This window comes from Pituophis catenifer, unplaced genomic scaffold (genome assembly GCF_029215685.1).
Source record: "Pituophis catenifer annectens isolate HBS135680 unplaced genomic scaffold, rPitCat1.0.hap2 SCAF_4, whole genome shotgun sequence".
NCBI classification, from domain to species: domain Eukaryota; kingdom Metazoa; phylum Chordata; class Lepidosauria; order Squamata; family Colubridae; genus Pituophis; species Pituophis catenifer.
Window position 1 is genome coordinate 65,771,784 of NW_027256884.1, and position 16,660 is coordinate 65,788,443.

The 16,660-nt window shown below is 40.7% G+C and overlaps 1 protein-coding gene across 1 annotated transcript in view; it reads right to left on the minus strand.

Moving 5' to 3' along the window:
* Positions 1-16,660, minus strand: part of CFAP47 (cilia and flagella associated protein 47) — a 525,834-nt gene that overhangs the window by 310,603 nt on the left and 198,571 nt on the right. The window contains 2 exon segments of the mRNA XM_070944210.1: positions 13,060-13,148; positions 14,979-15,126. Of these exon segments, the coding sequence (XP_070800311.1) occupies positions 13,060-13,148; positions 14,979-15,126 (237 nt within the window).

The following is a 16,660-nucleotide window of genomic DNA, read 5'->3' on the forward strand; positions in this document are numbered from 1 at the left end:
CAGCTGATACTCCCTGGAGTTTCCCAAGACCTTTTATAGCTGCTGCAGTGTTGGCTACTTCTTGTTTCTTCCGGGTGGGGGGGAATACAGGAGGGGACAATGATGCATCTTGATCATACAAGCCCTGAATTTAATGCATGTGTGGCCCAGCTGTATTTTTTCTGCTGTGAAGTACCCAATTTAGAACATAGAGAACATAGAATAATAGAGTTGGAAGGGTTAATGGCTTTTGGCAGCACACACAGGCTTTCAATTAAGCTGAGCAGCTACTCTTAGTTTCCCTCTCAGCTGCTGTATTTGTTTTGGGGTTAACTTTTTTTAAAAGGGGAATGGCTGTTTTAAATTGTATGTTAACTGATTGAATTACATGCTGGTCTTTAACTTGATAAGACATCAAATCGAGATCCAAAGCCGCCTCTCTTATATTTATAGGTGAGCCAACTATAGCCTCTGAGGGTGAATCCAAAAGCGACTCATCCAAAAAGCCCTCTGTAACTTGTTGTTTTTCCATTACCTCCATCTCCATCTGCTTACCCTGAGCTGCAATCTCTTGTTCATTTTGCTTTTCTTTGTCACCCTCCTGTATTCCTGACACTGATGACATATGTGGAGATGTTGGGCCCATTTTAAAAACCTTGTAGTAAAATTCTTCCGCTTTTTCAACAGTGTTTAGTTGATATCTTTCTCCTTGATATCTCAATATTATACCAACTGGAGCATCCCACCTAAATGGGATGTTTTGTTTCTTTAGCTCAGTCACCAAAAATCCAAAGTCTTTTCTGTCTTAGACGGCAGCTCTTTATATATCCGGATCTTTATTCCATTCACTTCTAGAGTGGCGTTAAAAGACTTTTGCACAATATCATTTCTTATTCCTTTATCAGTAAAATAAATCACCACATCTCTAGGCAATTGCCTTTGCTTTGCCACCCAATAATTTACTCTGTAGACCTTATCAATTTTACAGAATACTTCTTCAGAGCTGACCTTTAAAATCACAGCCAGAGCCTCAGCAGACATCTTTCTCAAATCCTCTCTTCTATTTTCCTTTATTCCCCTCATTCTAATTGCAAATTCCATGGATCTGAATTGCATCATTGTAACTTCATTTTCAATCCTTTGCGTTATATTATCTACATTGTAAGTCTTGTGATCAGCTTCCTTCACTTTTGACTCTATTTCTAAGCTATTTTCTTGAATCATTGTCAAATCATTTTCAATTCTTTGCATTTTATTATCCAAATTATAAATCTTATAATCAGCTTCCTTCATTTTAGACTCTATTTCTAAATTGATTTCTTCCAATTTTTTATCCATTTGTACAATTACTTCTGAAAAGCCTTTCAAAGCTGTTACAATATATCGCTTCAGGTTATCATACTTTTGTTGAACCAACTCTTTAATTTCCTGTCTAAATTTTTCAAAATTCTGGTTCATAATCTCATCATGTCTTGCCAACGCCTCCACAACAAATTCCTTTAAGTCTTTAAAACCATTCTTCTGCGTCTGTAAGTTCAAAAATTGCTCTTGTGATTTATGAATGGGGGAAAACCCCCCCCCCCGCAGCTTTGTTGTCTGGCTTTGTCACCTTTAGCGCCATCCTGCCACGCAAACAGACTCTTCTTAAAGAAAAAATCTTCTCTCCACACAATATCAATATCAAATCTCTAAGAAAGGAGAAGCATGAAGTAGAAATTTTCCCCTTCTCTTCTAGCCAGCGCTATTACTTCAGATACTTTGTAGCATATTAAGCCATTCAAATGGAAGGACTTTCGTTTTCAGCTTTCTTCTCAAGCCTCTAAAGCCAGCCGCTATTTTAAACTTTTTTTTCCCCTTTCACTCTTTCTTTATTCTTAAAATCAGTCATAGGGTTATTACAAGTACTTGCAGTTTAGAGTCCCAAATCCGGATTTCATCCTGCTTATTTAAGCAATCTGTTAGTTTTCGCTGATTAGGTTGGTCACATCGTCTAGCTCTGCAAAGCGCAGAGTTCCCCCAAAGCCCAGAGCAGCAGCGAGCTGGATAGGGAGCCTCATCCTGCTTCCTCCCCAAGAGTAAAAAAAAAAACTCTGGGGACTTTGCAGAGGGCTCTACCTGTTCTCGCCGGCTCTTCTCACATTTCCTTAAAGAAACGGAGTTTTTCGAGCCGCCTCTCAGCTGTAAAGGTGGCTCTTTACGGGCGGCGGGGCTGGCAGTCCCAAAAGATTCGGGTATTCTCAGATGTGCCATTTAAAAGTTCCATTTACTCTAATAAATGGAACTTTGAGAAAATGTCTGTCTCGGAGGTTTTAACTGGAGTTGGGTTTTTCTGGAATGCTGACATTAACCCAAATCCCTAAAATTATAACAGCACCCTGAAAGGGGGCTGTCTGGGGTGCTGTGCTCCAGCATCAACCTAAAACTCGGGTGGTGTGAAACTCAGTAAAAATGGAGGAGAAAGAAGAGATCACAGAGGGAGCTGTGGGGACAATTACCGGAGGACTTATCGAGACCCAGTATTCTCCTTCTGAAGAAGTGGTACGAGCCATTGAAGCTGCAGAGATGACACGAAGGCTAGGCGCTCAGTCCAAGGAGTCTGATGCCTGGAAAAGTTGCCAGTCTGATCTAACTCCAGAAATGGGACCAGAAGAAAGACCTCCTGAATATTATGCCATTTCCAGCCCAATGAAGTCGCCCCATGAGCCACAGTGGAGATGTGACAGCTTTGGGATCTGGAAATTCCTGGGATTGGAACCTGTTGCCTCCACCTTGAAGCCAATCATTAACTGGGCTCCCAGAACCTTTTGAGCGGATGGAAGTGGGAAGTTATGCCCCGCGATCCCAATCTCCTCAAGTGAGATGGAGCTTAACACAACCCACATTCACTTTTCCTAATCCAGGACCTGGAGGAGGAACTAGTGTGGTGCCGGCACCTTTCCACCCAGCCAGGGATGATAGAAGGGGCAGCCTGGCACAGCCAGGCCAGGCAGCAGGTGGGAGACAGCAGACGCAGCCAGTATGGGGACCAACACCACCGCCGGCTGCCTCCCCTCACCAACCCACCTTTATGCTACCCCTGTGGAATGTATCCCCCCAGGCTTGGGATTCGATTCCGGCCAGGGGTGGGTCCAGTGCCAGTGGATGCCAGCACCTTCTGCTCCAAATTTTCCAAGATCACCATGGGCCCAATATGCCCCAATGATCCCGGCATATCAGTGGGGGCTAATCCAGCAGCCGGCTGGAGCTCCCCCCCCCCTTCTGCAGCCCAATAAACAGTGCAGCAGCCAGCCCCTGTTGTGGCCCGTCAGCGGCCTGTGCAGTTAGTAGCTGATTCCGACAACGAGGAAGCTGCTGTGGTGCTGCGCCAGCAGCCTGTGCACTTGGCACTTGAGTCGGACAATGAGGAGGCTGGAGAAGATGTGGTGCCAGAGGTGGGGATTCAGCCAGGGCCTTCAGAACCTCCAGAAGCTCCCATAAGTGAAGAGGAAGAAGAGGAGGAGCCTCTTCTCGATGCACGAGCGCGCAGAGCTGCGAAAAGGTAGGAGTGGCTCCTCAGGAGGAGGTCTCCTCGAGACTAAGGCTTGGGGCTAATTGGCCAGTCCCCTAGCCTATTTAAGGAAGGACGACGACTGATGCAATTTGCAGGAAACAACTTCGTTCATATTCCTTTGAGTCTTGATTACAGAAACGTTTGATTTCAGCTCTTGTTTTTCTCTTATCAGTTTTCATGCAAATTGCTTCTGGGCATTCTGCCAACACACTAAGATTATGGTTTTCTGAAATACTGTGCCTCAGAACTGAGTTATTATTCTTTGAATTCTTGTCGGCTGTTAATGAAGTTAAATTAATAGCCCTTGTTCAGAAAAGACTGATTTATCATATTTGTTTTTTTGTTGTTGTTGTTGTTTTTTAATTTGATTTATATGCCGCCCTTCTCCGAAGACTCAGGGCGGCTTACAATGTGCTCAGCAATAGCCTTCATCCTTTTGTATATTTATACAAAGTCAGCTTATTGCCCCCACAACTGGGTCCTCAGTTTATTTGTGTTCAAACAATTACTATGAAAGCTCATTAGTAGTCTTTAATTATTAAATTAAGGTTTGTACGGACTTTGTGTGTGCTGCATTCTTTGGGGTCCGTAGCTGGGGCAGAACACTGTCCTGCCACCAGCCGCAATCCAGCAATCAGCAGCAGCTCTGCCACAGGTTCCAGTTCAGCCACCAGCGCTCACCCCACCGCCCACCATGGCACATTAGCAAGTCCCTGCCCTGCCACCCATCGCTGGGGTCAATCTACCAGCGATGCAACTGCTATACCGGTTTAGAGCAACATTTGATACTAAGCCTGCCAAACTGACTTACTTCCTTTGCTGAATCTGGGCTCATATAGATCAATATGGAGAACAATACGAAACAGATCGAGACTTAGTATCTGCAATTTCTGCTGGGATGAATGAAGGGGATGCTGCCGATTGGATAGCCCAGTTGCACAATGAGGGAACTGCTGAACTAAATGATGCCAACAGTTTTGTTGAGCTGCTCCGGGTCAGATTTGAAGACCCAAACGAATCAATGAAAATGAAGTCACAATAAAGGTGATAAAGCAAGGTAATCGACCCATAAAAGACTTTGTATGGGACTTTAGACAGGTTGCAGGGAATCTGGGGCATTGGCCGGACCGAATACTCCTATACTATTTTAAAGAAGCCATTGATCAGGAAGTCAGAACAGCCTGCAGAGTCCGAGGGATGCCTGAGCAACTGCAGGATTGGTATACCATGTCCATAGCTCTGGATAGAGAAATTCACCCACACTGCAAAGCCCCAGCTGAGAAACCACCTAAGAGAACTTTGGCTAGACGCCCAATTTCAAAGCCTGCTGAAGTCCCTCCCACTCAACTTGCAGGGGTGATTAAATGCTATCGCTGTGGACAAGCGGATCATTAAGCTTCTGAGTGTCTGGCCCCTGGCCCAGTTCCACAACAACGTCTGGCCATGGCCGCCCAAGGCAAAAGGGCTCCACGAAAGCCCCAGATACCAGTTGATTTGCTTGACAAGCTGTAGAGGTTCTCTTCCCCACCAAAGACAGTGAGGAACCTCCCGACGAGGCTAGCGGAGAGATGACCCAATGGTGAGTTCACCCTTTTTCAATTAAAGTGAAATTGGCGGAGCTTGAGAGTGGGGAGCAAGGAGAAGTATCAGCAGTAATAGATACAGGCTGTACCAGATGTTTAATTGGGCTTCCAATTGTTGAACAATTAGGGATCAAAACAAGAGCCTTAAAGCAACCAATTAAATTTGAACAGGTGGATGGGACGTTAATTGGAGGAGTCCCAGCCACCCAAATTACTGAACGGTTAGATTGGAATTTGGGAGACATCGTGAATTTATATGCCCCCTGTCCCTCCTCCCAAGAGACTCCAACCCATAGGGGCCAGCCACCAGAAACAGCAGCCACCGTTTCAGACATGCCTCCAGGAGAACCCCAGATTCCTAAGGAATATATAGATTTAGCCAAAGCATTTAGCAAGGAGGAGTGTAACATCCTTCCCCCTCATTGGGCCACGGATTGTGCCACTGAATTAGAACCTGGGGCCAAGTTACCAAAACCCAGAATGTACTCCATGATGCCTGCTGAATTGACCGAGTGATCTGTCCCCGTCCCCACACACACACACACAGCCAGTCGAGGGTTAAGGAAACACTTTGGAATGCACCCAGTTCTTATCTCCAACTTGGCAGCGATAGACACACCGTCTGCCAAGTTACTTTATTTTCACAAATAGACAGATAAGATACGAACGTTCAAGAAAGTCCAAACAGAAATAATATTCCTCCCAGCAGTTCCGGACGAGGCTTTAGTGACTCCAAGGTTTTGCTTTGTTCGTCACAAAAGATCCTTGACCACCACTCTCTATTATATAGTCTCTGGGGTGTGGTCTCTGGGGTGTGGTCCAGTGACTCAGTTCTAATCCCTAGCATGCCTCCCAAGCTGCTGCAAACGTTTATCACGCCTTCGGAGGCGTGCGTCCAGGAATGATGTGTCATTATCACTTTGACTCGAATCATCTGTCTCCTCTCCCTCGGCCGGCACTTGAGACAATGCCAGAGGGGAGGGGCCTGGAGAGGGAGGCCTGGCTGACTCCTCTTCCTCATGCTCGGAGCTTTCTTCCTCCGATGGGACAGGCTCAGAGGGCGGGGCCACAACACCGAGTTGAGGAAGTACATTGACTCCAATTTAGCCAAAGGGTTCATCAAGCCAGTGAAATCTACAGTGGCCGCCCCCATATTGTTTAAAGAGAAGAAAAATGGGGGGCTGAGATTATGTGTTGACTTTAGGGGCATGAACTGCATTTGCATACAAAATACCTACCCTCTACCACTAATGAAGAACTTGCTGAACCACTTGTCAAAAGGCAAGATTTTCACCAAGCTAGATATAAGGGAAGCCTATTACAGGGTTCACATAAAGGAGGGAGACGAATGGAAAATGGCTTTTAACTGCCCACTGGGCAGTTTCCAATTCCGGGTCATGCCTTTTGGACTTTAAGGGCCCCCCTGCAGTCTTTTTTTTTTTAAGTTTTTTTATTTTTTACACAAACACACATACAAACATACAATGTATTTTTTCTGAACTGAGTATTTGGCCGATTCACAAATTTAAACAGTTTTTAGGCATTTCAACTAAATTTACAATTTCTATACTTCCTTTTTGCCATAATATTTATTCTCGTCTATTTTTTAAAAACCAATATTACCCTTCATTCTAATCTCTGATCTTAACCAAATTCAATTTTCCCCTTCTATTCTATGTTGTACCCCTTCCCATTGTCATCTATTTTTTTATCTATCATAAAATTAATTAATTATGTGGTGTTACAATTGTTCAATTCTTATAGGAATAGTAAACCCACTTATTTTATAACATACATTTCCTTAAGTAATATAATCCAACATTTTAGTATGAATCAATTAGTTATATAACTATCTTTTTTCTTTGTATATTCAAAAATATAAACATGAATATTCCAATTATTTCCATTTTCATGCAATCCAATTTATAAATCAATTAATTATGTAACCATCTTTTCTGTTCACATGATAATAATAAACCAAATAGTTTCCACCATATATTCCTCCAAACCACAACTTAATCATTTCTGCTTTCACCACAATATACAATTAAAAATATTTCAATTATTACAATTTCCTTAGTTAAATTTTAAAATGTCCTAGCTGTTATCCTCTAATCATATAGCTTTCCCCATATATTGCTCAAAACCACAACTTTGGCATTTCTACATACATCACCATATACTATTAAAGGTATTTCAATTGTTACAGTTTAAACTTATTCATATTTCTAAAAAACTCATCATTATCTAAGTTTCAAAACTGCAAATGAAAATATTCCAATTATTATTCAATTCATTTTTAGAATCATATGATTTTCCGTTATTTCTTACTACAATTCATATTTCAATTCTAAATATATATATAGCATATTCTCTTTCATTTCTTTCTCCTTTTGTCCCTTTTCATTTTTATTTTTGCCTTTTTCTTCCCCTTTTTTTCTTTTGAGCTTTAAAATCCTGATCTCTCCTATTTTGCCCTATATTTCCCATTGTTTCCCATTTCTTTTCTCTTTTTTTTATTTCCCTACTGTTTATCCCACTGTTTATCCCAGTGTAATCATTCTGTATTTCAAAGTCCTGGCTTCTTCTATTTTGCCCCGTATTTCCTGTTGTTTTCCACTCTTTCTCTCTCTTTTTTATCTTTTCACTGTTAATCCCAGTGTAATCGTTTAAGATTTTTATATTCTTTCTATTCCACCCTTCTTTCCTTCTTTGTCGCTTTCCACCCTCTCTGTTTTTTCCATTGTTAATCCCAATGTAATTTCTAAAAACCTCCTTTTTATTGTCGCTATCCACATATTCAATTAATTTTTCATAATTAATCTCATCTTTATCCTTTATTTTCAGTCTCTGTGTCTTGCTTCTCCATCTTTGTTTCCTTGTCATCTTGAACATGCTCTATCTCAGTTTTTGGGTCCACAGGTTTCAATTCTCCAAGTAACATTGTAATTATTTCTCTCATTTCCAGTTTCCATGACGAGAACATCATTTTCATCATTTCTCTAATTTCCTGAGCCATTTTATTCTTTCTGGGTTGGTATTATTCCAATTTTAAAAGTTTCGTTGTATTCCTTTTTTTCCCCCCCAAAGTCAAGCCACTTGCAGACAAAGAAATCCTCCCCAAAAGTTCTCACGGCTGTTATCACTAATAAAGTTCAAAATTTTCCAAAACAAAGGTTCCAAATTGCAGTGTTCTTTTTTCTCCTGAAGGTGTCTCTCTACAATCCACAATTTCTATCAGTTGTCTGACAAAGTACCCAGTTTGTTTCAATCCATGTTAACAATCTTTACTAGCTTCTCTTTTCTTCTTTTTAACTTTGAAAATGCCAAATCAGTTTTATTGTCCAGTTGGAATTACTTTTCCCCCTCTCCTTTTTTTTTCTTTTTTCTTTTGTTTATACAAACACTTCTGTTACAGGGCTTATTGTCCACTTTGTCTTTTGTTTTTCTTAAAATTCTAAAATTTTAAGATCAAAAAAAGGATCTATTTATTTTCTTTCCAATCCTTTAGCCAATTTTGGGGTTGTTTCTTCTAGTTTTTAAAGTTTTCCAAATAATTTTATTCAAAAGTCAATTTTCTATTCAGGTTTTTGTTCCTTTAAATTGTGCTTCAGACATTGTCTTTTCTTTTCCCCATGCCCATTAGCCGCTATTTTTACGCTAGGGGTTTTTCAGGTTTAAAAGGTTTTTTATTGTTGTTTCGCCTGTGGGTTGGCTGTCAAAACTCCATTTCGGTCACCGCTCCTGCTCAATACTTAGCCCGGTTGCCCCAGCTTCTTGACAGCCACCCTCTGACCTTCGAGGAACTTGCCTGTTCTTCTTGGTCTTCCAAAGTGCCTCTCCTTCTTCCCTGTCCCTACAGGATGGTTCCGGTCCGAAGACCTCTCAGCAGCGGTTCGTCAGTCCAGGGTTTTGCAGAGCTCCTCGGAGCCTGCTAATTCCCTGACTGTCTTGCAGCGATGCTTCCGGTCGAATCTCGGCCCCCCACAGTCTTCATGCAACTGATCAGTGAAGTGTTACATGAACACCTGCATAAGGGGGTTCTGGTTTACCTAAATTACATTCTTATATTCAGCAAAAATATGGAAGAGCATGTCAAACTAGTCAGACAAGTACTGAAAAAAATCTTAGCGGCCAAACTCTATGCGAAGCTGTACAAATGCGAATTCCACAAGGAATCTTTGGACTACCTAGGCTACCAAGTATCTAACTAAGGGATCGAAATGGACCTGGAAAAGGTGAAGACGGTGTTAAGATTGGCAACCCCCATGAACACGAAAGCAACTTCAGAGCTTCCTGGGTTCTGCAAAGTTTTATAGACAATTTATCCCTTCCTTTGCAGAGGTCATGCTCCTGTTAACTGAGTTACTAAAAACCGGTCCATCTCCAACCAAGCCAAAACCTAGCCAACCCCTAGCTTGGACAATGGACTGTCAGAAATCCTTTGAACATTTAAAACGCCTATTCGCAGTGGAGCCGATTCTCCAGCTCTCTGACCCAAACAAACCATTTACCATCCAAACTGACGCTAGTGATGTAGCGGTAGCAACTGTTCTACTGCAAAAGAACACTCAAAACTAATTAATGCCTTGTGCTTATGTGTCAAAAAAGTTAACAGGCACTGAACGTAGATGGGCTGTATGGGAGAAAGAGGTTTTTGCGGTGTGATGGGCTCTCTTATCCTGGAGATACTTCCTAGAGGGGGTAAAGGAGCCTTTCGAAGTGTGGATTGACCATAAAAACCTTGAGGCACTGAAGACCCCTTGGAAGCTTTCCCCCAAACAAGTTTACTGGGCTCAGTCTTTTAAATGCTTTAATTTCAACCTAAAATACATTCCAGGGGGAAAAAACCTATTGGCTGATGCTTTGTCCAGAAAACCCCAGTTTGACAGCCGGCAAGAAGCGATAGTACATACCATGATCTCTGAAACCCAACCAGCAGCCCAAGCACGCAGTCCGGTTCCGACCTCCCCAAAGACAAGTTGACAGCAGAGCTAAAATTGGCGCTATCAAATGATATGTGGTTTAAGGAAAACCAGATGGTCCTAACTTTGAGGGAGGGATTAGCTTGGAAAGGGAGTAAAATTTATATGCCCAGCTGCATGAGACTACTGGTACTAAAGCGTCATGATTCTCGACTGGGGGCCACTTTGGATTTTTAAAGACCCTCCATTTGGCTAGAAGACAATTCTGGTGGCCAAGGATGAAAACCGATGTAGAGACTACGTAAAAAGCTGTACAATCTGTGCCACCATGAAATCCAGACCAGGGAAACCCCCTGGGTTCCTCCAGCCCATGGCCGAACCCACAAAACCCTGGGAAGAGATTGCAATGGACTTTATTGTCGAACTCCTGGAAAGCGGGAGAAATACGGTGAACTGGATTTCATTGATTTATTCTCCAAGCAAGTACACTTTACTGCCTGCAACGGATTACCTTCTGCCAAAAAGCTGGCAAAACTTTTCATGAATCACATCTACAGGCTTCATGGCATCCCACAGCAAATAATATCAGATTGTAGGGTCCAATTTACTGCTAAGTTCTGGAAGGAGTTCCTGAGGTCCATTGGGTAATCCCAGGGACTTAGCTCAGCTTTCCATCCAGCTACCAATGGATCCGCGAAACAATCCAATGCCATGGTGGAATAATAAATCAGATGTTATGTAAACTATCAACAGGAGAACTGGGCAGAATTATTACTGTTCGCAGAAGTGGCTTATAATAATGCAGAACATAGTAGTACAGGGCTGACTCCTTTTCAAATAACTACTGGCATGGATTTTGTGCTGATTCCTGAATTGTCTAGACCAGTGATGGCTAACCTTTTTTTCCTTGGGTGCCAAAAGCGTGCGTGCGTATTGCACATGCGCACATTCCCACACCCATGATGCAATGCCCCTCCCGCACACCGCGCCCCCTGCACATGCGCATGCGACCCCCGCATGTGACTTTCATGGGGGAAGGCCCCTTCCCCCATGGAAGGGACCGTCCATGTCCCTAACAGAATGGATAACCTCATTGCAAAAGGGGGGGATGCCTGTCAGCTTTAGAAGCCATATTAGCACCGGAAGCTTCCACGCTGCCAATTTCTTGTGTGAGGGAAAGTAGGAGGGGGGATTTAGTAGAGGGAATGTAGTTAGACAAAATAGCATTTTTTTTTCGTTCAAGGTCATGACAGTCCTGCATCTGGAGAAGGAGTGGTTGGAGTGATGTCTCGAGGTGGGACAGATGGTAATTCGACCATGTGATGGATTGATGGGTGCAGGGGATGGATTTGGGGTTTTTGATTTACTGAGGGAAAACTTGGAACTCTCAGATTCAGGTTTTCCCAGATGTGCCAGTATACCTATTCTAATAAATGGGACTTTGAGAAAATGCCTGTCACTGAATTTTTAATTGGAGTTGCTTTTCTGGAATGCTGACACACACGTCTTTTCTGAGGGGGGCAGCCTGTCAGATCTGCAAGCCATCTTTCTACCTTTGTGCCTTCAGACTTCAGGCCTGCCACAAATCCTGTGGGAAATTGGGAGGGGGGATTGCATAGAGGGGAGAAGATATGTAGTCAAAATAAAATTCTTTATAGGAAGTCAAGGCCATGATGCCCTGCAGCTGTATTGAGAAGAATGAAGAGGTATCTTGTGTTCCGGATAGTACCTGATTGGATGTGTAGTGGACATGTGGGAGAGGAGCAAGGTCTTGAACTTTTTCTTGGGTGTGGAAACCCGGAAGCTCTTAGATTCGGGTTTTCCCAGATGTGCCAATATGACATCTCTAATAAAGGTTAGCTTTGAGGAACTTCAAGCCTCGGAGTTTGATTTCGTTGGGGGTGTTGCTTGGAACCCTGACAACATGGTGGGGGGGGACGACAATCATTTATCAATCTGTGATCCTCAATCTAAGAATTTCTTTCTGAATATAAATAAAAGAACGAATATAACATTTGCAGTCAAAAATGTTAAACGCCTAAACCAAATTAAGCTGTTAAATCTAAGGAAATATTTACAGTATATAATACCACTTATTCTAATAAACATTTGAAAATAATTTATTAGCAATTCAGGGATTTTCTTCCATGTCTTGAACTATAAAGCAACATTGATCAAGCAACCTGAACATGCTGGCAGCCCAGAATTCAAATTTTTTTTACTACTGGTTTTGTGGGCGTGGCTTGGTGGGCGTGGCTTGGTGGGCATGGCAGGGGAAGGATACTGCAAAATCTCCATTCCCACCCCACTCCAGGGGAAGGATACTGCAAAATCACCATTCCCTTCCCACTCCTGGGGAAAGGATATTGCAAAATCTCCATTCCCACCCCACTCTGGGGCCAGCCAGAGGTGGTATTTGCTGGTTCTCTGAACTACTTAAAATTTCTGCTACCGGTTCTCCAGAACCCGTCAGAACTTGCTGAATAGCACCCCTGTGGCGGCCTAATACAAATATGATGAAAATATGGACGGAGAGATTATTTACACCTATTATTTTCTTTCTACCACTATTAAGTACATTTCCTTTCCATTACAAATAAGCAGAGCTAAATTATTTAGATCTACACTGTTTGTTTTTCCTTAGTCTTTGGAACACAGATGAAAATATGGAAGTGCTTAGGATCTAAAACATTAACTCCTTTCCTCAATTACAACATGCCACATCTCGTCAGGTTTTATAACATCAAAGAGCTGGCCAAAGGAGCTTCAAACTTTTTTGCCAATATTTGATTTTTCCCATCCCATCCCATTCCACATAGATGTCCTTTCTCAAAAATTAAGACAAAACTCTTACATAACTTCTGGCAAGCCACTAGGTATATAGAACTATGTGTATGTGTGTGTGTGTATATGTATGCGTGTGTATATACATACACACACATACATATACACACATATATAGAGAGATGATTAAGTAATTTTACTTTTTGAACAAATTACATTTTTAATTATAAAGGCATACCTGAATGGCCCCACAGTTCTGAATGGACTAGTAACCTGTAGATTATATTTTTTCAATTCATAACATGAAGATTTGCAATTTAATATGCCCTATGGATAAATAGAAACATGCATTAGCTTGGAGGTTTACAACAATAGCTCATGAACTAAAAACACAGTCGTTAAATAGCTATTTTTAAGCAAAAAAAAAACAAAAACAAAAAAAAACCACACCTCTTTCAGCTTTTAGGTATGACCAGTACAAATGGGCCAAGTGTCAACTGTCCAACTAGTGAATCCAAAACAAGGAAACACTCTTGGGAGACTTGAATTCCCAAAAGTAAAACTTTATTGGATACAGCATATTGATACTTAAGAAACAAAACCAGCTGTGGTTTTCCCGTGCAAATGCTTGCCCAGTTAAACAACAGCTTCCCCTTCTCCCCACCCCGCATTGATCACATTGTCCAATTATGAGACATCCTTTTGTTATGGAAACAGTCCATCTCTTTCTTAAGCACCAGAAGCAGTGACCTTGATGGCTTCCATGCTCTCATGATCTCTGCATACATTCTCCGCATTCCATTTCTCCCTTCCCTCCCCCCAATTCATTGGCAAGTTGAAAGATTTGAAAGAAACAAAGCAGAAAATTTTCTCAATGAAAAGTGTAGAACAGGGTCCGCTGATTTAGATGGAGGAATAAATGTCTATGAAATTTCACGATGTGGGACTTAAATTACTGGAGAAGGCATCCAAATGCCTGCCAGATAGTATATAGAGTTCCTTCACTGCTATGTGGGTATGTTAAAAAGGTGTGGAACTTCCAAACTTCCAGAGAATATCAGTGTAAGGATTGCCTCTTCCAACTTAAGAAAGTAAGAACTCTTGAAACGTGGTTGTTCAAAAGGATTCTTTTATTAAGCAGAAGTGATAGCCACCCACTTAAAGCAAGATCTGAATACCCTTAGGCAAGACAAGTAGGATTAAAGCAGTAGAGACCCCTCCCTTTAAGTCAGAATGCAGATTTTAGCCAATACACAAGTGTGAAGATGCTTTCTTTCCCAGTTTCCCTGAGAACCCGAACAACCATGCATTCACACTGTTATCCTTTAAAGTGAAACAACCCACATGGCTATCATAAAAATTCCTCCAGGTAAAGAGGATCTCAGGGCTCTTTGGCGCCAGGATATAGGTTGTAAAATATCTGTTGACACAGGCAATGCTAGTAAATCGAATCGAAGTCTCCCCCTTCCTCCAATTGAATGGCAGTATCACTTTTAGGGATCTGACAATCAGGTTGTCTAATAATCCTAGGCAAATTGATAGAAAAGAATAAATAGAATGCCAACTAAGAGACCTTAGGCCAGATCTCTCTCAACCCAATCTACCTCACAGAGTTGTTGTTTTGGTGAAAATAGGAAGAGGAAGAAGTATTATGTTTGTTTGCTGCCTTGAGTTGTTTTTTTTTAAAAAAAAAAACTAACAAAATCCTAGAGTGGTTTACAAAGAGCCTAAATTTCATTTTTCTGATTTTTACATTTTACTGCACAATGATCATTTGAAATACATTTCCAATAAAATTCTTAAATGTGTCCAAACATAAATCGAAGAAAACTATGAGTTCAGAAAAAAATGAGAGAAGCAGGAAAATAGTACAAGGCTATTGTATCTTCTTTGCTAGTTACAGGAATGAACCATATTAATCAGCAAGAAGTAGGGAAGAAGGAATTAATAATTTGTTATTGATCAAATAGTCTTCTTTGCCAGGTATCCTCTTCCTCTTTCCAGGTGTCCATCTATAAATTAAATGTTTTTTTTTTCATGCATAAATTGAATTTTTTTCTTTCCATGTTTGAAAGAAAACATTCTATTGAATGTTAAAGTTGGACTAATAATAAACTATATATTTCTAGATTTCCTCCTAAAATATATGATACTTACAGTAGGTTTGACAGAGTTAATTTTTGTCTTCAAAGAAATAGCCATTGTAAAGCCTCCTGTGGTTAAAGCTTTCGAAACAAGCAAAAGTACAGCTTCAGCAGGATACAGGAAACAGCTAGTAAATTCCACATTAACTTTTACTTGGCTCCTGCATTGGTGAATAATAAGATATTTTCTAATGCAATTATGGCAGGCAAAATGCACCTGATGTTTATACACCTGATATTGAATATATTTTGCTAAAACAAACTGAAAGGTAAAGTCTTGACTTCTTGTGAATTTATGCATATATCCATGAAGTTGTCTAAGCAACAATATAGAAGGAGTTGTCCATGGCTCTGTTTCAGGACATTTTTTTGCTTCCAGATTTAACCCACAGCTCTGATATCCCTTGGAAGTCTAACACCTAAGAAGACCCAAACTGACTTAGCCCAGACTATGTTAGTCAAGTCTTGCCATCTATCAAGTCTACAAAGTCATTAAAAAACAGTGGACAATTGAAAATTGGTATTTCACAATGAAATTTTCAGAAAATTAATAATTCTCTAGTGGACAAATTAGAATTTTTTTCCCAATTTTTATTTATAAGTACAAACTAAACAGAACAATGAAACGTACAAAACATAAAAACAAATAAACACCCATTTCAATACATGTCCAGTTTGTCGCAACTGTAATATACATTTCTCTTTGTATTTTGACTCTTCCTTATTTGGTCATTCCCTTTTGTCTATCTATTATTGAACTTTGTTGACCTATGTCTGTTCTTTGTTTCCATCATACTATATTTGGTCATTTTGTTTACTTCCTATTGCTTCATCTCTTTCCTATCTTTCAACCAACTATACCACTTTTCCCATACTAGGTAAAAGTCATGTTCTTCCCTATTTTGTAATTCCTTTGTGAGTCTATCTAATTCCGCACATTCCATAATTTTATTGATTACTATATCTGGTGTTGGTATATCACTACTCTTCCAGGATTGCGCGTATAGTATTCGTGCTGCTGTTATCATATGTATAATTAAATATGTTGTTTCTTTTTCGTAGTGTCCATTCACTATGCCTAGTAGGAAGCTTTCTGGTCTTAGTTCTATCTTTTGGTGTGTTATTTCCTCTATTTGTATTTTGATCCTTTGCCAATATTGTTTCGCCATTGGGCAGGTCCACCACATATGGTAATAGGTGCCTTTGTGGTGGTTGCATTTCCAACATGTTAATGGCGTGCCGGGGAACATTCTTGCCAATCTGGCTGGTGGTAAGTGCCACGTATAAAACATTTTATAGAGATTTTCTTTATAGGGTACAGACATTGTCAATTTATAATTTATTTTCCATAGTTTTTCCCATTTGTCTAATTGAATACTATAACCGAAATTTTTTGCCCAGGTTATCATATTTTCTTTCACTACCTCTTCTTCTAATTTATATCCTCGTAAGTAATTGTAAATTTTTCTGATCAGTTTGTCCTGTGTCCCTTGCAAAATTTTATCTAATTCGGTTTGACCTTTTTGGAATTCAAATTGAGCCGAATCTTTATTGTATCTTGATTTTATTTGTGTATACGGCCACCAGTCAATGTCTGTACCCATCTCTTTTAATTCTTTAGTTTAGAATTTTTAAACTCTTGCACATTTCCTTTCACTATCAAGCAAGCACTCTGGAAAAAACTACCGATGGCTG